Source organism: Ursus americanus, chromosome 4 (assembly GCF_024610735.1).
Source record: "Ursus americanus isolate L20-20 chromosome 4, mUrsAme1.1.p, whole genome shotgun sequence".
Lineage (NCBI taxonomy): Eukaryota > Metazoa > Chordata > Mammalia > Carnivora > Ursidae > Ursus > Ursus americanus.
This window is the reverse complement of record NC_142130.1, coordinates 26,564,243-26,587,265: the sequence shown is the minus strand read 5'-3', so window position 1 is coordinate 26,587,265 and position 23,023 is coordinate 26,564,243. Positions and strand designations below refer to the sequence as shown.

The window sequence follows — 23,023 nt, the reverse complement described above, 5'->3', positions numbered from 1 at the left end:
TTAAAGTCAAACAGGTATACAAGTTGTCCCACTTCATAGTTATAGTAAGTTATTAAGTTAATTTAACTTTTTAAATTCACTTTTCTGGATCTGGAGTTCCTTGCTGGTAAATAAATGAAAATGCCTATCTCTATCTAATGGGGCTATTCAAAGATTTATGATATATATATACTCATTCCCTGGTTCAATTAATGTTATTTCCCTCACCTTCCTTCTCTTCTATTACAGACACACTCTCTACTATATAGTTATTACCAATTTACAGAGAATTAGAATAAAAGAGATTTAAAGCCATGCTTAGCTTAACATGATCTTCCTTCAGTGATTAAAAAAATTCAATAGTGTGTAATGCTTCATGACTATTATTACAGTCATCAATTATCACTGCATTGTAGATGAGAGAAAGAACCCTTTTAATAACAGGATATTTAGAGTAATAAAGGTGAGATATCTAAGAGTTTGCTCTAATAAAGCAAACAGGAGCAAAGATCCTACTTCATGTTCTTCCTGAAATACCCCTCACTAAGCATCTCACTAAGAACACTGCACGCGGTGGGAGCGACTCCTCCAACGCTTTCACTTACTAACTGTTCTATTCACAATTTACATGATTTCATTATTCTCCAAAGCTACCTCTTCCTCCTAAACCTGAATACAAACTGGGTTGCTACCGAGCCTCAAGCAATATGCTGCTATGAGAAAGACGTGTTACAGCTCAGTGTCGATTGCAGACAACAGCAGATTGTTTCTGCCTCCGACTTTATGAATGCAGACTGCAAAGGGGGATACAGGCTGGGACATTCTTGCCTGCTGTCTCCTCTTCATTACTGTGAAGGCCATGTACAGCTCTTTGCTTCCACCATGTCTGCTGTATACTTCTTTCAGAATTAAAGTATCGTGCAAAATATTTGGTTGACAAAACATTATCCCTGGACATGTTGATGGCTCTCATGGCTGAGGGGACTAGATTTAAGGACATCTCTATAACATTTAAGGCTTCTATTTGCTCTCATCATTTTAACACACTAGGAAGGAGAGAAAGAGTTAGAATGTGAAATAATTTTTAAAATGTGAAAATCTAGAAAAAAAATGAAACATTCAAAAAGAATACTGTCCAATATTAAGCTTGGGTCAGGGAGAGGGAGTACTTAAGTGTGGTACTAAAGAAATGTTGTTTTTTTTTAATAATCTGAAAAAATATATATGTATATATACCTAGGTTTGTATCAAATCCAGCGAGCCCCTCTGTGGGAAGCCTAACTCTTTATCTCTCTCTCTTTGTATCTCTAACTCTTTCTCTTCCTCCTCCCTCTCCCCCTCTCTCCCTCTCTCCCCTTCCCTCTCTCTCCTTTCTCTCAGTCTTTCTGTCTCTATCTGTATCTCTATCTGTATCTATTCTCTCTCTCCCCTTCCCTTCCTTTTCTCTCCCCTCCCTGCTCCTTCTCTTCATCATCCTTTACCTTGAGTGGACAGTAAAAGTGCTGAAGAGATGTTTAGAATCAAACCATAGATGTCAAAAAGTCTTGCATGAGAGAAATTCAATTTTCCCTAGGGGACCAGACAGATCAAAAAGTCCAAAGCAAATTAGAAAATATGAGGATAAAATTAATGCTTTCTCTCTGAAAAGCAAAAATTAGTTCATCAAGCAACTTTTGGGGGCAGTCTGAACTCCCAAAGGATCTAGAGAACAAAGTTAACTCAGGCACTTCAATTTAAGCTATTAGGAATAATGTGTTTAAACAGCAAACAAGTCCATGGCGAACGATTAAAGGTTTCTCCCCAAAGTAAAAAAGGACAAACAAAGCTATAGTAAATAATGGTTAATAATGGTTGAGATCCACTTGGGAACACCAATTTGTGTATCTGTGTTTGCTTTAACAATAATATAGTCCTATATTTCAACTATGGTTGTACTTGTATGTAAGCTTAAGTAATTAGAAAATCAAAACTCACAATATAATATTAAGAAAGAATTATATTTACATAAAAAAGCCATCAGGGACCGAAGGATGCACTCTCTTTCCATTCCTTTCTTTAGAGTATCTACATTTATGGTGCAGGCCCCACAAGTTCCATTGGGATGCATAGTTGGCAAATACTTCTCAGGTATTCCTCTTGCGGGCATGGCAAGCCCAAACTTTAAAGGGACCACAACATTCTGTTATATAAGTTACGCAAAAATGCAAACATCGGTACCTTGATACACATTTCAAAGTGCACACTCCTGCCGACTTCAAGGAGCAGTTTAGAAAAATGAAAGTATCTCGAAAGAAAACAAAACAAAACAAAACAATGGGCTGCTGAACAAAGAGCCTTAAAGTATTATTAGTCCAGACGCTACCAACACTGTAGGAAAGTGCTATTTCTTTCTCAATAATGTACAGCTATACCAAAAATTTTGATTTTGATGGCAGAAAGAGAAACAAAATTCATGAAAACAACACAGCTCAGCCAAGTCTAGATTATTGAGGGTGTGATTGTTTGATCTGTTTTTTCTCATCTTCTCAGCCATCTTGTATTATCATTGTTCATACTGCCTCTAAAGAGAGAAAGACAAAAGGAGGCAATTCTCTATATATCGGCTTTTATAGGTTCCAGTACCAGGTACTTGAAGTTATTGACTGAAGTTCCCAGATTATTTGTAAAATGGATCCATTTTCTCTTTGTCTCTCAAAAATAAATAATGAGTGACACTAGCCCTTAGTGGATTTAAAAATAAAGCAATCGTATTTTTATCTTGAGGAGGGATATATATAGTATTTTCTAAAGAAGTTAACCAGCTAAGGAGAAAAGACATTTTAAGTGGAATAAAAATGGGTGAGAATTGGCCCAGAAATAAGTCACTGATCATCAAGACAGTGATCTGATTTTATAAAGCTCATCTCAATAAGGCAGAAACAAATGTTCTGGGGTGGAGAGAACGCAGAAACAAAGGTGATTTAAACCTGAACGAATTCTCAAAAACCAGACATTGTCACCTATAACCCTATACACGAAATGAATCCCCTGCACACATCCTGGTTTCTCTTAACTAACGTAGCCATGTGAAGGAAGAATCAGGTCATTTTTCTAAACATAGAAGTATCACTGTGATACAAGAAGCTGTTCAGGAAAGTTTATATTTGCAAAGTCAGCATCAGGCCAACAAATCGTGGTACTCAAACCTCTTTTCAATCAGGCTACAGAATATCCACTCTTGGGAAGCATAAATGATTTAAAAAATAACCCACAGTGTGTTTTAAAATACAAAGAAAAAAAAAAGAGAGTGAAGATATCTGCTCCCAAGAGGCAGATTTAAAGGACACTAGGGTGAAATGTTGTAACTTCAATGACCTTTAAGGTCTAAGAATAAAATGAAACTGTATTCCTCAGACATTCTCAAAATGTTTGGACTAAATTGCATAGAAACGAAGCGTGTTCAGGATGACCAGCCATGGGCAACAGAGACAGGACTGAATGTCACAAGTACATCCAGTATGGAGTTTTTCAAAATGTATATTCAAATAATATGAGGCCACTAGGGCTGGCAACAAATTGAATCCTAACCAAAGAACCAAAACATAGCATCAGAAATATTATAAGCCCTGGGGCGCCTGGGTGGCACAGCGGTTAGGCGTCTGCCTTCGGCTCAGGGCGTGATCCTGGCATTCTGGGATCGAGCCCCACATCAGGCTCCTCCGCTATGAGCCTGCTTCTTCTTCTCCCACTCCCCCTGCTTGTGTTCCCTCTCTCGCTGGCTGTTTCTATCTCTGTCGAATAAATAATAAATAAAATCTTTAAAAAAAAAAAAACAGAAATATTATAAGCCCTTAACAAAAGTTAAGACAAAAGAAAAAAAGAAAAAAAGAACTAGCCAACTATATCTAAAATATATTAAACACAAATATCCTCTTCACCTGGAGGGATTCCTATCTTCCACAAACTGTCCCCAACCTACCCTCCCAGCTTGGTTCTAAATACCCTCACGCTATCCCTTAGTCACACTGTACTGTTCCATTCCCAAACAAGAGATGCATTTTCTCCTAGAAAAGAGCAATTGTTCTTTGATTGACATGTGTCCTCCAATACCTCCCTACAAAGCCAGTGACGTTCTCTGCTCTATCATGTCATTGTTTGGTATTTATTTTCTCTTCTTTCTGTCAGACTTGACTGGAAGATGCTTTCATAGGAGCCTTCCCTTATTTACCCTGGATTCTGTAATACAAAACTGTCAAAGACACGATCTCTAGACTAAAGTAAAATCAATGTAAGACAAACACTTGCCATTAGAAATCACTTATTCAAATAACAGGAAGAGTGTATGCCGTGTATGTCCACGATATATCGTAATGACCATAATGCTCTTTAATAAAGAAGCAAGAAAGCAGAATTGGCCAGAGCTTTGCTGTTGTTGGTTGGTTGGGTTTATAGGTAAGGTTACAGTGACCAACGAGTGATTAAATGACTTCTTTAATGTCATTAAACACCCATAAAGTGAAACAGTCAGAACTTCCAGCAATGACTCTTGATTCTTGGTAAGCCAGTGTTTTTACTTATTTATTTGTTTTGCATAGTGTCATTCACCCTAATAAGCCAAAAGATTATTTCCACCCTCTGCAAATTCCTCAAAATTAATGAAAATGAAATCGTGGGATCTTACCACTATTATAGCAGAACAAAGTCCTAAAAGAAGGCAATGTAGTTTCAAGGAAAGAGCTCTGCTTTTAGAGTTGAGGCAGCCTTCAAAACCTAGCTCTATCAGACATGCCACCATGAACACTGTTGACTTAGGTCACTTCCCTGGCTCTTCTTTTCCTGAACTATAAAATGTGTGTAAGACTCTCTCTACACCCCTCCTGTGCCCCCAACCCCCAGCATCTTCTGTGACATTAATGATAATGTGTGTGAAATCTAGCCCTGCACCTGGCACACTGTCAACTGTTTGTTGACTTTGAAATAAAAAGCTATATTCAAAGATCGGTGTGAGTGCGCGCGTGTGTGTGCACTTGGGAAAGAAAATGCATTGCTCTTTTTTAACGTGGTCTCTGTAACAAATAATTTTGATATGGTAATATTTTTTTAATTCACCATATTATATGGGGTGCCATTCTCAGCCTCTCTCCAACTTGGAATCACAAGTTGCAAATATTTCTTTCTATGCTAAAGGCAGTTTTAACAGTTCAACTTTCTAGCATGCTGCCAATGGAACACACCACAGGAGAAATGTGTGACAAGTTAAGTTTGCTTTCAGAATTCTTGCAAAGCAGAACTTCTTTGAGTTTAGTATTGGAAATGTTCAATATTGTAACAAGCAAAAATGGGAATATTGAATTTTGAGCTTACATTACAGTGATTTTCCTCCTGAAGAAATCACCTAAGGAGGGGAGTTGGGAGGAAAGATACTTCTTACCTAAAAAGCACAGAAATCTATTACTGAATGGTTCTTTAACAGTTAGCAAAACCTGTGACCCCTTGGACCTTAATCTTTTTTTAAAAAAATTGTGTATATTTTAGTGGAGTCCAAGGGGAGTATATTTAGCTAAAATAACATGCATCTTGAGAACAGAGGAACTAGTTGAAGTCACAGTTATGTTACATATTCGCTGTGTGACTTTGGGTAATTCACTTAACCACTCTGATCCTAATTTTCTTTTCCCAAAAATGGGGTTACAAGAACCTGATTACTCCACAGTTTGGGTGTGAGAAGCAAATGACATAAAAAATGCAAAATGCAAAGCACTTTTTCAGCGAAAGAAGCTTTATTATTACCATTATAACTACCACATTATAATTACATTATCGCCATTATAATTATCCAAGCTTTAATTCCCTAAAAGTAAATGCTTGTTTTTAAGCATTTGCTTTTATGGCCACCTGAGATGAAAATGGTGCTCCCACTTTCCTGAATGAATAAGGAGATCACAGTACTGCTACAATCAGAATCAGAATTCTGGGCCTTAAAGTCCAGTTCACTGCGCTTAAAACACACTGCATGAGGGGTGCCTGGGTGGCTCAGTTGGTTGAGTGGCTGACTTGATTTTGGCTCAGGTCATGATCTCAGGGTCAGGAGATGGAGCCCCGCATTGGGCTCTGCACTCCATTGTGAGTCTGCTTGATTCTCTCTCTCTCCCTCTCCCTCTATCCTTGGCCCCCCCCAACCCCCTCCCCACCCCTCACTCATGCACATGTGCCTTCTCCCTCCCTCTCTCTCAAAAAAAAAAAAATTAAATTAAAAAAAACTGCATGGAATTAAAGCTCTTATGTTCATATGACTTCTTTTTTTTGTGTGTGGGGCTTCCCTTAAGAGAAGGGTCCACGTAGAAAGGTCCAGAACAACCAGACAAAACTCCTACTAATATCATATGCATGTACATTACTTTAGGGTTTTCTGACTATTTGTCCTTTGTTCTTCACATCAATCTGTGATTCCATTAAGATGGGCATCTGAAGCACAGGGAGAACCTCACGAAAGGCCAACAAGTCTGCCAGCATCTACATCATTGTAAGAAGTGATACCTTGATGCACGAGAGGTTCATTGATTCCCTCAAAATGTGCAATGGTCCCTTTTGTCCCTCAGTAGCCCAGAGTTAGTCGTCCCTTTTATTTTTGTCAACACTTCCTTTTTGTTCCTCTTCCTCCAACTAGGAAGTGCATCACTGACACAGACACAATATACCTTTTCATAAGGAAGGCAAATGAGTATGTGCCAGATGGGCTGAGGGGATTACAACATGTTTCCTGCTCCCATGGTGACTCAATGGGCTGGTATGAGAACTTATCTTATTCAAGAAGTCAGCTTCCCTGGCAGAATTATGAGTCACAGTTCCTGGGTAGAAAGCTTACTTTCCAATAGCATTTGGGGTGGGGGTAGGGCACCTCCTTGGATGGATTACAGTAAAGGTCATTCAGAAAAGCAACACTGCCAGGACTGCTGGGGAGACACCAGCACCCAGAACCTTCTGGGATGTCACTCAACAAAAATAACATGGTCACCTCTCCTTTTTCCTTCAAGGTAAGGCAGGACATAAAACTACATTGATGGACTACTGGTATGAATCCAAACAATTCCCATTATAAAATTGGCCAATTTTGGCAAAAAGGGAAGTGAAGGGACTTTTTTTTCCATCCATTATATATATATATATATCTATGTGTGTGTGTGTATATATATATATATGTATATATATATGTATGTATATACATATATATACACACACACATACATACACACAGACAGAGAGAGAGAGCACGCACGCACACTTACTATGTGTCTACGTGCCAATAAATATTCCAAGTATTTGGGTAACAAAGAGGCTAAGTTCACAAGCAGTGAAATAGGGAGGGAAGGAGGGAAAGAGAGAAAGAAAGGAGAGGAGGAGGACAGGAAGGAAAAAGAAGAGAAAGAAGGAAAAGTGAGGGAGGGAGAGACAAGAGAAAGTTAATATAATGTCAAGAAATGATGCGTGTCAGGAAGGAAACCAGAGATAGATACAGAGATGTGTGATTGGGAGGGCTATTTTAGCTGAGGTGGTTAAGTAAGACCTCTGTAAGCAGATATTATTCAAGCATTGAACTAAATCAAATAAGAACTGATAATAAGCAGGGGTTATATTTAACATATTTAAAATCAGGACATCACCATCACTGACCAGGCAAATGGGACACTCAATCAAGCAGGACAGACGCTGGTCTAAACAGCCAGCAGACCTGCGTACTAGTGCCTCCCCCACTGAATACCCACCCAGGTTAGGAGATACACTTTCCTCGTGAAAAGGGCCAACAAAGATGGAAGTTATCTCCACTTCTCTCAGCTGTGAGTTGTACTCTTGTCCTCCTTTAGTGCTATTTTTGGTTTCCAATAAAATGCTTTAAGTGGTATAGAAAAACTGAAACATACCCAGAAAAGATAATCAGGATGAGAAGGGCTCCAATCCATGCCATGTGAAGAACAATTGAAGGTATATATTGGAAAACACCGTCATGGCTATATGATCACTATTTTAACATTTCTGAAGACCTCTCACACAGAAGAGGAATTAAAGTAATGAAAGTCATAGTATCTGTGGTCTTCAGGGGAATTATACATGAGAAGCTTTTTCAAATGAAGATATCTAGGTTCCCTGAATTAAAATTAGAGAACCACTGGATTGAGTATTTTCTACTAAAATCAAGCAGTTGAACCACAGAAATGTGGAAATGACAGAAATAAATTTCAATTATATATACTAAGAACTTTCTAAGAACTTGGTCAGCCCAAAGACATGGACTGCAATGAGATGATCACTAGTTAGAGTTACCACAGACTGGTCCTAAGCAGTAATTCTGGAGATGAGAGGAGCCCTGAAAAGATGGATTTTCAAATCCCTCATGACTCTGATTTCATATGATCCAGATCCATGATGACTGAGGTTGGTTATTCAAACTCAAGCTTTGGCTGGTTTCTTTTAAGAAGCAACATCCAAAGAAAAAAATGAGCCTAATGGTAGGTCCTTTCTCTCCTAGACAGAAGCAGTATGACAGAAACCCATCATTATTCATTTGTTCTTAAAAGGTCTTAATGGACTGTTAGCCTCAATGCCTCCTCCACCAGTAGCCAAAGTCTGGAAAACAGAGTCATGCTACCATCACTGTCATTTCTTTTCTCATTAGACCTGAGGTAAAGGGAGAGAAGCAGGATTCTAGTTGGTTTGGGTGAGAACGTGATGGAAAATTCCTATATTTATACATATTAGACCACTGCCCCCAAGTACCCTGTGTCCCCTGAAGACTAGACATATCATCACCAAAATTCTATGATTCTGTCACATCTATGATTCTGTGGTACCACAGAAGACAATGGATATAAACATTATGTAGTTTTAACTCATTTTTCAGAAAGAGTTGACACATTACCCTATAGATAATTCGTATTTTAATAGATTGTTAAAAGCTATTCGCTTACCTGAGGCATCACTCTGCAGGATCCCATAGAAGTAGAGACTCATCACACACCACAGAAGTCCCATCCTGTCAACATAAATACAAAATTAAGGGAGAGTACTTAACACTCTCAAGAGCCTCAGTAATAATTACTCATACCCAAGCTAACGATGGATAAGAAACCGTTCTAACATGTTTATAATATTAACAAACTTAATTGCAGGAACCAACCAATAAGATATATTTTTTTAAAACCCATATTACAGATAAGGAAAGTGAGACAAGTTTAAATAATGTCACCAATATCTTTTGCTTAGAAACTGGGAGAATAATGAGGAAGCTCCAACAGTCTGGCTCCAGAACTCACTCTTAATCATTCAACGACAACTGCCTACTTAAGAAAAATATTCCTCTTAATTTTTTTTCACCAGGAATCACATTTCTGGCAGATAAATTTGATCTTCTTCCCCTCTTTAGCATTCTTGTGGTCTGTTCCCAATTGGAAATATTTTATAATCCAGACACTTGTCCTTCTTAATGATTAATAGAAGTCTAGAAATCCTGGATGCAGACTTGGTCTATAGTCCATCACACTCTGAATTTAGAAAGGGAAATATCTAAATCTCATACTCTGCTGTGCCTGCTCTCCTCTTCTCCCTGGAAGAGACAAATGATGAAGTTGGAGTCCAATTTTTGTGACCTTTAGCCTTTCTATTGATAACCAGGAGAAGCAGCCAACTAGGGAGACTAGAAGAACTGTGCCCTTAATATTTGGCTGTGTGATCTCTAATGCGAAAGACCTAGAGATTTAACAACTCTGGGAAATACTTATTTCCCTACTACCCTAGACATATCTTCCCCCGATAAAATCTTGATCGGGTTATAAATACTGAAACCTGGATATTACTGAAAAATTCCATATTCAAGACTGTCACTGTTTTGAACACAGTAGCCACATAAGAGTGCTTATGGGGTTCTTGGTCACTTGTCCAGATCACGTTTCTAGTAAGTGCCAGAGATGGGATTTATAACCACCTCTGGCCAACAGGAGCCTATGGCACAAGTTTCACCACCAAAGGGACCCACCATCTTGAAAATGTCAAAGAGGTATTTGATAAATAGGGTGGCCAGATAATAGCACTTAAAATTAGACACCTGTAAGAGGATGACACTGAGACAAAAAGTATGAACTGGCACCGCCTAAGCCATCCAGAGGGTGTGGTCACTTTAAAGGACAGTGCAAATTTCCAACAGCGGTCATCCCTCTTGACCACACATCACCACAAATCTCTAGTTCATATTGTGCTTCCTTCTTTAGCATGACTATTCAAAAGTTACAAGTGAGTTTATTATACCCTAAACAACAATTTTTATCTCAGAGATGAAAGGTTTCTTTCTTACCAGCACCACTCTCTTCCAATTCTTACACCATTAACTTAAGGAACTCTTCTATCAGTCATTCATTTATTCAATGAAACATGTGTGAAGCACTTTCTGTTTCCAAGTCTCTTTGATACAACTGCAGGGGCCTCTGGTGAGCAAGAGGTCGTGCCTCCTCTAAAGGCAATTCTCCCCAGGAGAGGAGATAAACCACTTCATCTTCGTCAACTATGAACAAGACACATGCAGAGGCAACATAAGATATGCAAAGATTTCTCAGACAGAAGTTCTAGCACTAAGCAGGTCTAGCAGAGACTTAAAATGGGTACAAAAATAATGACGATACAAAGTCAACAATGACAAATACAGAGAGGAAGAGGAACAGATAAGTGTTATCGAAGATTAGCAAAAGAAACAGATTATTCCAGCCAAGGCAATCAAAGAAGACTACAAGAGGTAGCTTCTGACTGAGCAAGAACTGAATTGAAGCAGAAGGAAAGTGGGGAAAAGAAACTCCGTGGGGAATAATGTTCAGAGATAGGCAAAGCGTGGAACATAAAAAGGAAATAGTCTGTAAATAATTCAGTTTGGCTCAAGCACAGGGTATTAGTAAAAGAACTACAGAAGACTTTGTTGGAAGGCAGGGAGTATTAGGATCAGAATATGGCAAGGCCCCGAATAGCAAAGGACTTCGGATTTAATTTAAACAGAAAATAGGGAACCACTGAAGGTTTCTGATCAGAGGACTGATGTGATCATCGAATTGTGCCTTCTGGAGATCGTTTCTTCTGGGCATGTATCGGATAGACTGCCACTAGATTCTGTCTTGAAATCATTTTGTCTCCTGAGCTTGTCATCAAAATAATTGTTTAACTCCTAGCTTTGTGTCATCTATAAACTTGATCAGCATGCCACCTATGTCCTCATCCAACTCATTAATAAAAGTAATTAATAATTCTGCATTAATCATTGTCAGTGGAGAACAACTAGATATTTCATTGCAGATTCAGGGCACAGTAACTTCAGCTCCAATACTCAGTTATGCTAAAGCACTCTACCTCCCAAATTGCTTTCGGCTATGAAAACAAAACAAAACTCACACCTCTAGATTTTCCCAATTTGCCTGTGTATAAGCTGCTGAATTGCTAGGGCAACACTTAGAAGACATTCTAATTAGTGTGATTGAGGGCCTTAATTGATATTCCTCTGAGTAACTGGATTATGCCACAGGCAGCAAGGAGTCAGGTCATCAAGGTAAAGCCAACCTAAGATAACCTGTGTGCAAACCCAAATCCAGCGTCAGTCCTGTCCTGTGATGGATTAGAATAAAGGAGACTGAAAAGGAAATGTGATTGTGCAGGCTGATTTTGACAGACTAAAGGTACCAAGGTTAGTGGGAGGAGGTTGGCTGGTTCATTTAACATCGTCTTGCATTCTCCCTCAGAATTTTATTATTGTGACTAGTCATACATTTTTGGTTCTTGCTTCTTGGGGAGAGAGGGTGCTGGATAGTTTCAGAGATGGAGAAGCTGTCAGAAAGCAAAGGGACCTGCCTAATAACACATGGTTTCTCAGGGTCTGAATTACAACCTAGCTTTAGATTACTGCAATGGTGTTTAACAGACTCTGCCCTTGCTTCAGATGACTACAACTTACAAAAATAAATTCCGAGTCAGCCTTTTCCGCACTAGCCACCTCACCTACTGTATAATCATTTTCATACGTCTCCTCTTAGGTCTGAGTACTTCTCTCATATTTAATTCCATCTTTTCCTGGTATATCAACTTGGATGTCTATACTACTTGGCAAAGAGTTTCAAATACACACTCATTTCTATGTAATCCACAACATTAATGATGATTGTTAACATGTGGTCACTAGTTCAACAGCAACCCCTGCGTAAGAATCATTCCATTGCCTGCATTCTCTAGGTTTAATAAGCTTCAGGATCTCCTTACCTCTGCGTCAGTTCTGATCAATGATTCTCTCACTGGTCCAACAGGTGACAGGCTGAAACTAGGTCTGCTGCCCCAAGGCTGGTGTTATCTGTGAATCACATTTGCCTTCCTTCTGCACATTTCACCAGGCCACAGGGCTGGATTTCTCCCTCAGTTTCCTGATTCCACATATAGCCTGTACCCAGATCCCAGCCACTCTCTGAAGCCCACCAACCTGGCTAGGGCTTCGACCTTCAACCTGGTGCTTTTCAGCACTCTTCCAGAAGCCTGAATTTTGTCCCCTGAATTTTATAAGGTCTTGCTCCAAGCTGGATAAGCCTCCTGCAACCACAAAGCTGTTATCACCTGCTTCATTCCTAGTTGACAGATGTCCTTTGCTATGACCTGTCCACTGAAAACCTGGCCATTAACACCAAGCCACAAACCCTAGATGGTCATCTCCATGTCAGGTCAGCCCTGAAGCCAAATCACTTCCTTGAGTCCTGACCTATCTAGGCCCTAACTTATTGATAAAATTAGTAACTGTACCTAACTTACTTCTCTAATTCATGGGTCAAAACAGATGACTATTAGAAAATATTTTAAACTGAACAAAAATGAAAATACAACATACCAGAATGTGTGGGATGCAGTTAAAATAGTGCTTAGAGGATAATTTGTAGTATTACATGGTTTATATTAGAAAAGAAGAAAGGTTTCAAGTCAATAATCTAATCTTCTACTTTAAGAACCTAGAATAAGAAGAGAAAAATAAAACAAACAAGCAAAATGAAGGAAATAAAGAATAGATATCATAAATTCTAAAAGAGAAAAAAAATGAAGACAAAAGTTAGTTCTTGAAAAGAACAACAACAACAAAAAAATTGCTAAACCTCTAGCCAGGTGAACCAAGAAGAAAAAAAAAGAGAGAGACATATCACTAATATCAGAAATGAAAGGTGGTACATCGCTACTGATCGCACGAGCATTAAGATGGTAATAAGGGAGTACTAAATTCTTTAGGCACATAAACTACACAATTTAGATGAAATGTACCAATATCTCAAAACCCACAAACTACCAAAGCTCATTCAAAATGAAATGGACAATCTTATTGATCCTATAATTATTTTTAAAAATTAAATTTGCAGTTAGAAACCTTACAAAAAAGAAATTCCCAAGCTCCAAATGATCTCAGTTGTGAATTCTAGCAAACATTTAAAGAATAAATAACATCAATTCTACATAATCTCTTTCAGAAAATAAAAGATTAAAAAGTTACCAATTCATTTTATGATACAACATTACTCTGATTCCAAACTCTGACACAGATAGTGCAAGAAAAGAAATGTATAGATATCCCAAAACCAGAGTTTATCCCAGATATGCAAGTCTGGATTCAGTATTTGAAAAATCTAAAGAAGCAAAACCACAAGATTATATCATTTGATGCAAGAAGAACATTTGACAAAATTCAGTATCCATTGATGATATAAGCTTTAGCAAACTAAGAATAGAAGGGATCCTCCTCAAACCAATAAAGAGAATCTATAAAAAACCTACATCTAACATCACATCTTATGTTGAAAACTGAATACTTTTCCACTCAGATCAGGAACAAAGCAAGGATGTTCATTCGTATTACTATTCAACATCACACTGGAAGTCTGAACTAGTACAATAAGGCTATTCACAGATGATGCAATTTCCAAGATAGAAAATCCTAAAGAATCTATTATAAAAATAGAACTAAATAAGTAAAGTCACAACATTACATAGTTAACACACAAAAATTAAATATATTACTATATACTAGCAATAACAACAGAAAACAAAACTTTTTAAAAAGACTCATTACAATAACTAAAAAAAAAAATGCTTAGCTAAAGTCTAACCAACATGTAGAAGGTTTGTATGCTGAAATATACAAAATGTTAGTTAAAGAAATCAAAGATGACCTAAATAAATAGATATATGTGGTTGGCAAAACAGCCCCATGCCCTAAATCCCTGGAACCTGTTTTGTTACCTTACTTAGCCAAAAGAACTGTGCAAATATAATCAAGGTTATGGACCTCAAAATATGAAGATCATACTAGATTATCCACATGGGCTCAATCTAATCACATCAACCCTTAAAAGCAAAGAAGTTTCTCTGGTTAAAGTCACAGAGATGCAACAGACAGATAAATCAAAGAAATGTGAAACAGGAAAAGCACCTGATAGGACTTTGATGTTAAAGATAAATGTAGCAAACTGTCAAGGAATGCAGGTGACCTTCAGGAGCTGAGAGAGACCTTCAGCTGACAACCTGATAGCCAGTAAGAGAACAGGTACCTATGGCCTACGACATAGGAAATAAAATGCTGCCAACAACTGGAGGATGGGGTGAAAGAGGAACCCTCTCACACTGTCAGTGGGAATGCAAACTGGTGCAGCCACTGCGGAAAATAGTATTGAGATTCCTCAGAGAGTTAAAAATCAACCTATCCTATGATCCTGCAGTCTCACTACAAGGTATTTATCCAAAAAGTACAGCAATACTATTCAAAGGGATACATGCACCCCAATGTTTACAGCAGCATTATTTACAATAGCCAAATTATGGAAATGGCCCAAGTGTCCATCAATTGGTGAATGTGATGAATGGATAAAGAAGATGTGGGGGATATGTGTGTGTATACACACACACACACACAGAGAGAGATATGTGTGTGTGTATATATATATATATACACACACATACATATTTTTATTTATATTATATATGTGTGTATATATATGTATGTATATATATCAATATTATTCAGCCATAAAAAAGAATGAAATCTTGCCACTTGCAACAACATGGATGGAGCTAGACAGTATTATGCTAAGTGAAATAATTCAGTCAGAGAAAGGCAAATACCATATGATTTCACTCACATGTGGAGTTTAAGAAACAAAATAAATGAGCGAAGAAAAGGAAAAGAGAGAGAGAGAGGCAGACCAAGAAAGAGACTCAACGATAGAGAACAGACTGGTGGTTACCAGAAGAGAGGTGGGTGGGGAAATGAGTTAAGTAGGTTATAGGGATTAAGGAGTACACTTGTCGTGATGAGCACCCAGTGATGTATGGAATTGTTGAATCACTATATTACACACCTGAAACTAATATTACACTGTATGTTAACTAACTGGAATTTTTAAAAAATTTTTCAAAAAAATTCTGCCTAACTTTGGAACTGTATTCTTCCCCAGAGCCTCCAGAAAGTAACACAGACTGGCTGAACGCTTTAATTTTAACCTTGTAAGACCCCAGGCAGAAAACATTGTACCTGAACTTCTGGCTCACAGAAACTGTGATATAATAAATGAATGTTGCTTTAAGTCACTAAGTTTCTAGTAATTTATTATAGTGGTAATAGAAAATAATTCAGAAGACATACAATATTCATGGACTGAAGGACTCCACGTAGAAAAGATGTCAATTCTCCCCCCAAACTAATTGACAGACTTAATAAAATTCCAATAAAAAATCTTAGCAAGATTTGTTTATAGATATAGACAAGCTGATTTTAAAACTTATATGGAAAGAGAAATACCTTAAATATTGAAAAACATTTTGGGAAAAAGAATAATAAAGTTGTATGAATCACACTATAAACAACCCAACTTTTTTTTTTTTAAATTGAAGTATAGTTGACAGAATACTATATTAGTGTCAGGTACACAACATGGTGATTTGACAATTATATACACTGCCAAATGTTTGCCCTGATAAGTGTAGTTCCCATCTGTCACCATACAAAATTATTACAATATTGACTATATTCCTTATATTGTACTTTTCAGCCCTGTGACTTATTTATTTTATAACTGGAAGTTTGTGCCTCTTAATCACCCTCACCCACTCCCCCAACCCCTCTAATAACCATCAGTTTGTTCTCTGTATTTATAAATCTATTTTTGTTTTTTGTTTGTTTTTTAGATTCCAAATATAAGTGAAGTCATATGGTATCTGCCTTTTTTTGTCTGACTTATATCACTTAGCATAATACCTCTAGGTCCATCCATGTTGTCATGAATGCTAAACTTCATTCCATGTATGGTTGTGTGAATAAATTCTACCTCTTCTTTATCCATCTAAACAACCCAATTTTAAAATGTCAAAAGTCTTTTTTTTTTTAAGATTTTTTATTTATTTATTTGACAGAGAGAGAGCACAGGCAGGGGGAGGGGCAGCCAGAGGGAGAGGGAGAAGCAGGCTCCCTCCTCAGCAGGGAGCCTAAGATGGGGCTAGACCCCAGGACCCTGAGATCATGACCTGAGCGAAAGTCAGACACTTAACCGACTGAGCCACCCAGGTGCCCCTAAAATGTCAAAAGTCTTAAAGAGACATTTTACTGAAAAGGATATTCAGAAGGTAAATTAACACAGGAAAGATGTTCAACATCATCAGCCAAAAGGGAAATGAAAATTTAGAAGAACAAAATTAGATACCACTACACACCTTTCAGAATCACTAAAGTAAGAAATACTGGCAATGCGGAGTGCTAAAGAGAATACAGAGCTGCTGAAACCATCCTACTGCTGGGACTACAAAATGGCACATCCTCTCTGGAAACAACCTGGCAGCTTCTTATAAAGTTAAACATGCACTTGCCATAGGATCTAGCATTCCCACTCCTGGCATTTACCCAAGAGAACTGGAAACTTAGGTTCACACAAAATCCTATAGGGATATTTACCGCAGCTCTGTTATTAATTGTCAAAAACTAGAAACAACTCAAATGTCCTTCAACAGGCAAATGGATGAACAAACTCTGGTACATCTGAAAAACAGACTGGTGTTCAGCCATACAAAGCAATGAGTTGTCCATAACAACAGCTTGGATGAATCTCAAAGGCATTATGTTAAGTGAAAAAGGCCAGTCTCAATGGATTACCAACTATCTAATTCCATTTAAGTGGCATTCCCAGAAAGACAAAACCAGAGTGACAGAGAACAGATCAGGGGCTAGAGGTAGTGAGTGGGCAGGTGTTAACTGGAAAGGGATAGCACAAAAGTATCCTTTGAGGGATAGAAGAGTTCCATATTCTGACTGGGTCAGTGATTAAATGAGTCTATACATGAGTTATTATTCATAGAGCTGTACTTTTTTAAAAAGTCAATTTTATTGTATGTTAATTAAAAATTTATTTTAAGTGGCATGAGTCTTCCTTTTTAAAAGCTCCAAAAATGATTTGTGAACCTTTCAGACAGTTTAAATAAATGAAAGCTGTTTTAACCTAAATATGGTTTCTATTTTCAACATATACTTTGAAAATAACACTGCCCTGTTGTTACGTACTAAATGTTCCAGAAAAGTCCAGCAGTAGAGGCACACAGAAAGATCAATGAAATGTCCCAACTTTCAGCATATGAAGCCAGTGTCGTTAACCTTGATACAACAGCAGAGTCAAAGTTCGCTCCAGAAAACATTAGCGCACTCCTCTTAGCTATTGCCTTACCGTTCGTTACTAAATAGCTTCAAAATGTTTGGAACTCTGAGAGAACATATATAATATACCACCTGCCATCTTTAGAAGCTTGGAATAGAATGTGAGCAGATTGATTTCCTTTTGTTCTTTAATATTTTGAATAGCAACACGCTCTGTGGGGTGAGGGAAGAAATATGCTCAAGTCTCATCCTTCATAAGAGAGAACTAGAACTAGGTTTTCAGTAAGATGAAGGTGAAAGAAACCTTAAGAAGAGGACTTCACTTGGAGTTCATGTTTGACTGTTTGATCTTGAACAGCCTGAGAGGGGAGGGGGGAAAGACTCACAACAACCACTTAAGAGCTATAAGCTGGTCACTGCCTTGATCACTAATTTAAGACTGACATGCTAGGTGTTCGTGGATACTTCTTAATGGGGACAGGAAGAGTGTTCCATTGTACCCTTTTCCTAGTGGGTGGACAATCTGATGGTTAAGTATTCTGTACTTACAGAGACTGAGGTAGGGGTTTTGCATGGTAGGGGTGACAGAAACTAACGCCCACCTTATCAGTTTTTTGGGATGAGTATACTTGGTAATTAGTACTGTCCAGGCACAAAAGAAGCTCTCAGCAAATGCTCTTATTAAATATATTAGCTCTTATGAAATCAGATAATAAATGTGAAAAACTTGAGAAACTGTGGAGCAACAGACCAAGGTGAGCTACCATTAATGTTATGTACAAAGAAGAGCCCAGGGGGCGCCTGGGTAGCGCAGTCGTTAAAGCGTCTGCCTTCGGCTCAGGGCGTGATCCTGGTGATCTGGGATCGAGTCCCACATCAGGCTCTTCCGCTATGAGCCTGCTTCTTCCTCTCCCACTCCCCCTGCTGTGTTCCCTCTCTCGCTGGCTGTCTCTCTGTCACATAAATAAATAAAATCTTTAAAAAAAAAAAAAAAAAGAAGAGCCCAGGTTACTTGGTTCAAGTTGACCATTGACCATTGGGCAAAACTTGCCATGTCCTACCCTTTCCATGTACCAGGTCCAAATTTATTGCCCTATTCCCTATTTCAGAGAAGACAGTCTTCTGACTGAAAGCGGTTGTAAATCCAGCCTCTGTAACTCAAGGAAAAGCCAAGATTGTTATGATATACTCTACAATTAAATTTGACTTGGAGAAATTATGGTCCAGGAGGTTTTCCTTCTCTAGTCTTTCAATGCCCCCTTTTATTCAATATAAGTAAAAGCCTCTGCCATGACTACCTCATGAGATGGTCGCAGAGGACCAAACGATGCGACACACAGACAGAGGTTTTGTAATTATATGGGGCTATACTAATATAACATGTTATGATGTTGGGTTTTGTTATGAACTTACAGCAATTAATTATTGCTTAATTCAAATCAGAACCTCGATTGCCTTGGGCAATACTGACAGAGAGGGGCAAGAATAAGTCTTCTAAGATCTGATAATATTCTATTTTTTAGTCAGGTGATAGTTACATGATGATGCATTTATAACAAGTCACCAATCTGTACACTGAGAATTTATCTATTTTACTGTGAATATTTATGCTTCTTTAAAATATTACAGAAAAAAATTTTCCTTGACTGAAGTTAAAGAGTGGTTTATTTTTTTTTTTTTTAAAGATTTTATTTATTTATTTGACAGAGATAGAGACAGCCAGCGAGAGAGGGAACACAAGCAGGGGGAGTGGGAGAGGAAGAAGCAGGCTCATAGCGGAGGAGCCTGACGTGGGGCTCGATCCTGTAACGCCGGGATCACGCCCTGAGCCGAAGGCAGACGCTTAACCGCTGTGCCACCCAGGCGCCCCTCAAGAGTGGTTTAAACAACAGGGAGAGAGGGGCACCTGGGTGGTGCAGCCGGTTAAGCATCTGACTCTTGGTTTAAGCTCAGGTTGTGACCTCAGGTCATAATCTCAGGTCAGCTCATGGTTGTGATCTCAGGGTAGTCAGATTGAGTTCCGTATTGGGCTCTGTGCTCAGCTCAGAGTCTGCTTAAGATTCTCTCTGCCCCTCCCCCCTTCTCTCTCTCTCTATTTCTCCTTCAAATAAATAAATAAATCTTTAAAAAGATAAAATAAAAAAATAAACAACAGGGAGAGGTTAGAGAAAAGTACAGGGTAACACAATAAAGTTTTAAATCAAGAAAGTGGCTTAAAATCCAACACAGACTATGATGGAGAATCATTTCAGGGAGTTTTAAGGCTGGAGGGTAAGAATATTTATGAGGAATGTACTTAAGATTCCTTCTAATTCACTCAACAGATATTTATCAAGCTCTGGACATAGTCTGAAGGCAGAAGAGGAAAGGAAAATGCCCCGTCCTCCTGGAGCTTACAGTCCTGAAACATAGAAACCGCCAGAACCTAGAGAACAGTGCTACAACGGGAGACATTTCACAACATGTGAGAGAGGAAGGAGCAGCTCCCTGGGGAAATATGATGCCATCTGAAGTTCAAGTAGGGGGGCGCCTGGGTGGCACAGCGGTTAAGCGTCTGCCTTCGGCTCCGGGCGTGATCCCGGTGTTCTGGGATCGAGCCCCACATCAGGCTCTTCCGCTATGAGCCTGCTTCTTCCTCTCCCACTCCCCCTGCTTGTGTTCCCTCTCTCCCTGGCTGTCTCTATCTCTGTCGAATAAATAAATAAAATCTTTAAAAAAAATGCCTCTCTTTTGAAGTTCAAGTAGGGAATTAGGTGAAATTATAAATATCACAGACACAAAACAGTCATATCACCTTATAGGTTCAGATGCAGTAACCTCCAGGTTAGGGAATTCATCACTTTTCCCAGCATAAAACAACTTTGCTATCTGAGGTTCTCTCCCCTTAAATTTCATATAAGAACTCTGCCACCAATAACCTGTAATTCAGAGGGATGGTCTGAAGATCAGGACGCTGCCTGTGAGGCTGTCAAGACAAAGACACCGTCTACACACTGTTAGGCCACAGGTAATGAAACCATGGCCAAGTTTCCATTGATTTCTCCATAAAGACTGTATGTTCTAGCTTCTGCATCGACAGAATTAAATTTTGTTCAAATCAAGATTTATTGAGCTCCTATTTCATAGACTTCAATAGAAACTGTGCAGTATAGAGAAACAAACATACAGTTCTAATAATCATGGATCTCACAGTTTGGGAGCAAAGTCAGACTTACAAGCACAAAATAAAAAGACAAAAAAACCCAGAGGATATGGTCATGTATAGTACAATCACACCAAAGCACATGATGAAAACTATCAAACTATCATATCCCATAGTGAGCATTCTGCCAAAGGACCATGTGGCCAAATGATTTTGAAAAGTGACATGTCACAAAGCTCTTTCTTGGAGATTCACAATACACATTAGCATTTTAAAGACTCTGGTCATCTGCCAAGTAAATATTTTGGTTGACTTGTTTCAATGCAGCATTAACTGAAGTTATTTGAGGATAAACCCCTTTTTTTATGCATTATACCTCTTAGGATTTCATCGGAAATACCTCTATAGATAGAAAAAAATCTAATCAGGGGAGGGAGAGCCCAAACCCTAATTGGCAGATCAATCCTTAATCCATAAGATCCAGATGCTTCTCAAAGTCACCCAACTTGGGACTAAACTGGCTACCAGGGAAAGGAAGTGAATCCAAACTTTCTCGCATCTTCACTCCCACTCTGCAGACTTTCCTGGTAATCTCTCATCTTGTCACTGGCTAAAAGTAAAACTATGGCTAAAACTATGCCTGTTCTAATAACTCTAAGCAGGTATCCATACCTCCTGCAGAGCCCTGAGAAATTTCTGTCCCAATCTGTTTTATTTAGGTTTTTTTCTTTTTGTCTCCCGTTTGGACCAGGACTCCAAGCTCATGTCCACAGTCCAATGCTGTTACAAAATAAACACATATATGCATAGCACAACTGCTGGGAAGTAGAAAGAACATCCCCCTAGGACACAGGCAGCCTCTGTTCTAGTTTGCTGTTGGTCACTCTTTAACTGTGTGCCCCTTGGCTAATTTACTATCGACTCTGGTATCCTTATCGATAAGATAGGATTACAGATATTTACTTCATAGGCTGCTGTAAGGATCAAATTAGATACTATTTATGGAAGAGCTTCATAACAGGGACATGGGATGCAAATAGGAGATGTTGATGCTTTTATTTTACACACGTATCCACGTGGAAACTCCATTCTTCAGCAAGGCTCAAGGCTACTCAGAGGATGCTCTCTCATCTGGGGCTGGGTCTAAACAGATGTCACTGTGAGTCTTATGGCTCTCCTCAAGATCCCCTGCCTAAAAAGTGAATCTGTCTTCAGAAATTAGACTTGAATGGGTCTCAGCCACCCTTGGTCTCACAACACAGTCAGCTGTCCTTTCACAAGACCACTTTCCCGTGTCATCTCTACTTCCGTCAGAAAAAATGACTGGCTGGCCACCATCCATCAGACCAGAGCTTCGCCTGCTCTCATGTTTAGGGACCTAGAAGCTTCAGTAGCTTAAGTGACTCAAACAGACCCTGTAGCACCTAGGGGCTCCTCATTGTCAATTACGCAGAGAAACAAGAGGGATGGGTCCTGGGTCCTGGTCTTAACTCTTGCATTAATGAGCAGTGTGACTTTGCCTAAAAACTTTATTCTCCAGGTGACTTAGTTTCCACAATTAGTTTTATTAAGAAGAGTTAAAGTCACCAGTAAATTTAGAACTTTCACAGAAGACTTACCACGTTCCAGGCTGATACTGCTAATTGTGAGAAAGCACAGGGCCTTCAAGGCAGCCTCTGCTTTCAGCCATTCTGCCTGTTGGAGAACACAAACCATTAGGCATCCTCTCCATCCCTACCCCCAGTCTTGTCGCTGAAATGCCAAGATAATATTCCAAGTCTTTCTGGGAACCCACATAAGCCAAAATTAGAGAGTCTTAAAGAAAATATCATCTCTCTGGATCTAAAGTGTTAAAGAAAATCCCCTCATGAACTAACACTGTGTGAGTCTGTGTGGGTCTGTATCCCTGTTGAGAAAATTCTATGGCTTCTTTCACGGATTTTTGGACACCAGGATCATCCTGACAGATGGCAATGTACACCCACCAGTCCCATAGTCTGGGATGTGACCTCAGTCTACCAGATCACTCTGAATGGAGAGAAGGGGTGGGGGGCTCTGGCCACAGTTCTTACCATATGCATTTGACATTTAGTGACTTTACTGCAAATAAAGTAAGAACGTGCAATCCCCCTTTCATCGGAATGAGAACGAGCTGGAGTTTTATAGTGCTATTATCTACTGATCCATAAACCACTAAAAACTCAAGTGACCCTATTTTCAACAAATATGCTACTTAGAAAAAA

At 38.8% G+C, this 23,023-nt stretch overlaps 1 protein-coding gene across 1 annotated transcript in view; it reads right to left on the bottom strand.

Annotated features, from left to right (window-relative positions):
* The window catches only part of IL1RAP (interleukin 1 receptor accessory protein), a 120,609-nt gene that overhangs the window by 65,514 nt on the left and 32,072 nt on the right, over positions 1 to 23,023 (bottom strand). The window contains exon 2 of the mRNA XM_045811221.2: positions 8,922 to 8,986. Coding sequence (XP_045667177.1) covers positions 8,922 to 8,985 — 64 coding nt within the window. The 5' untranslated portion in view covers position 8,986. The remainder of the gene's footprint in view (positions 1 to 8,921; positions 8,987 to 23,023) is intronic.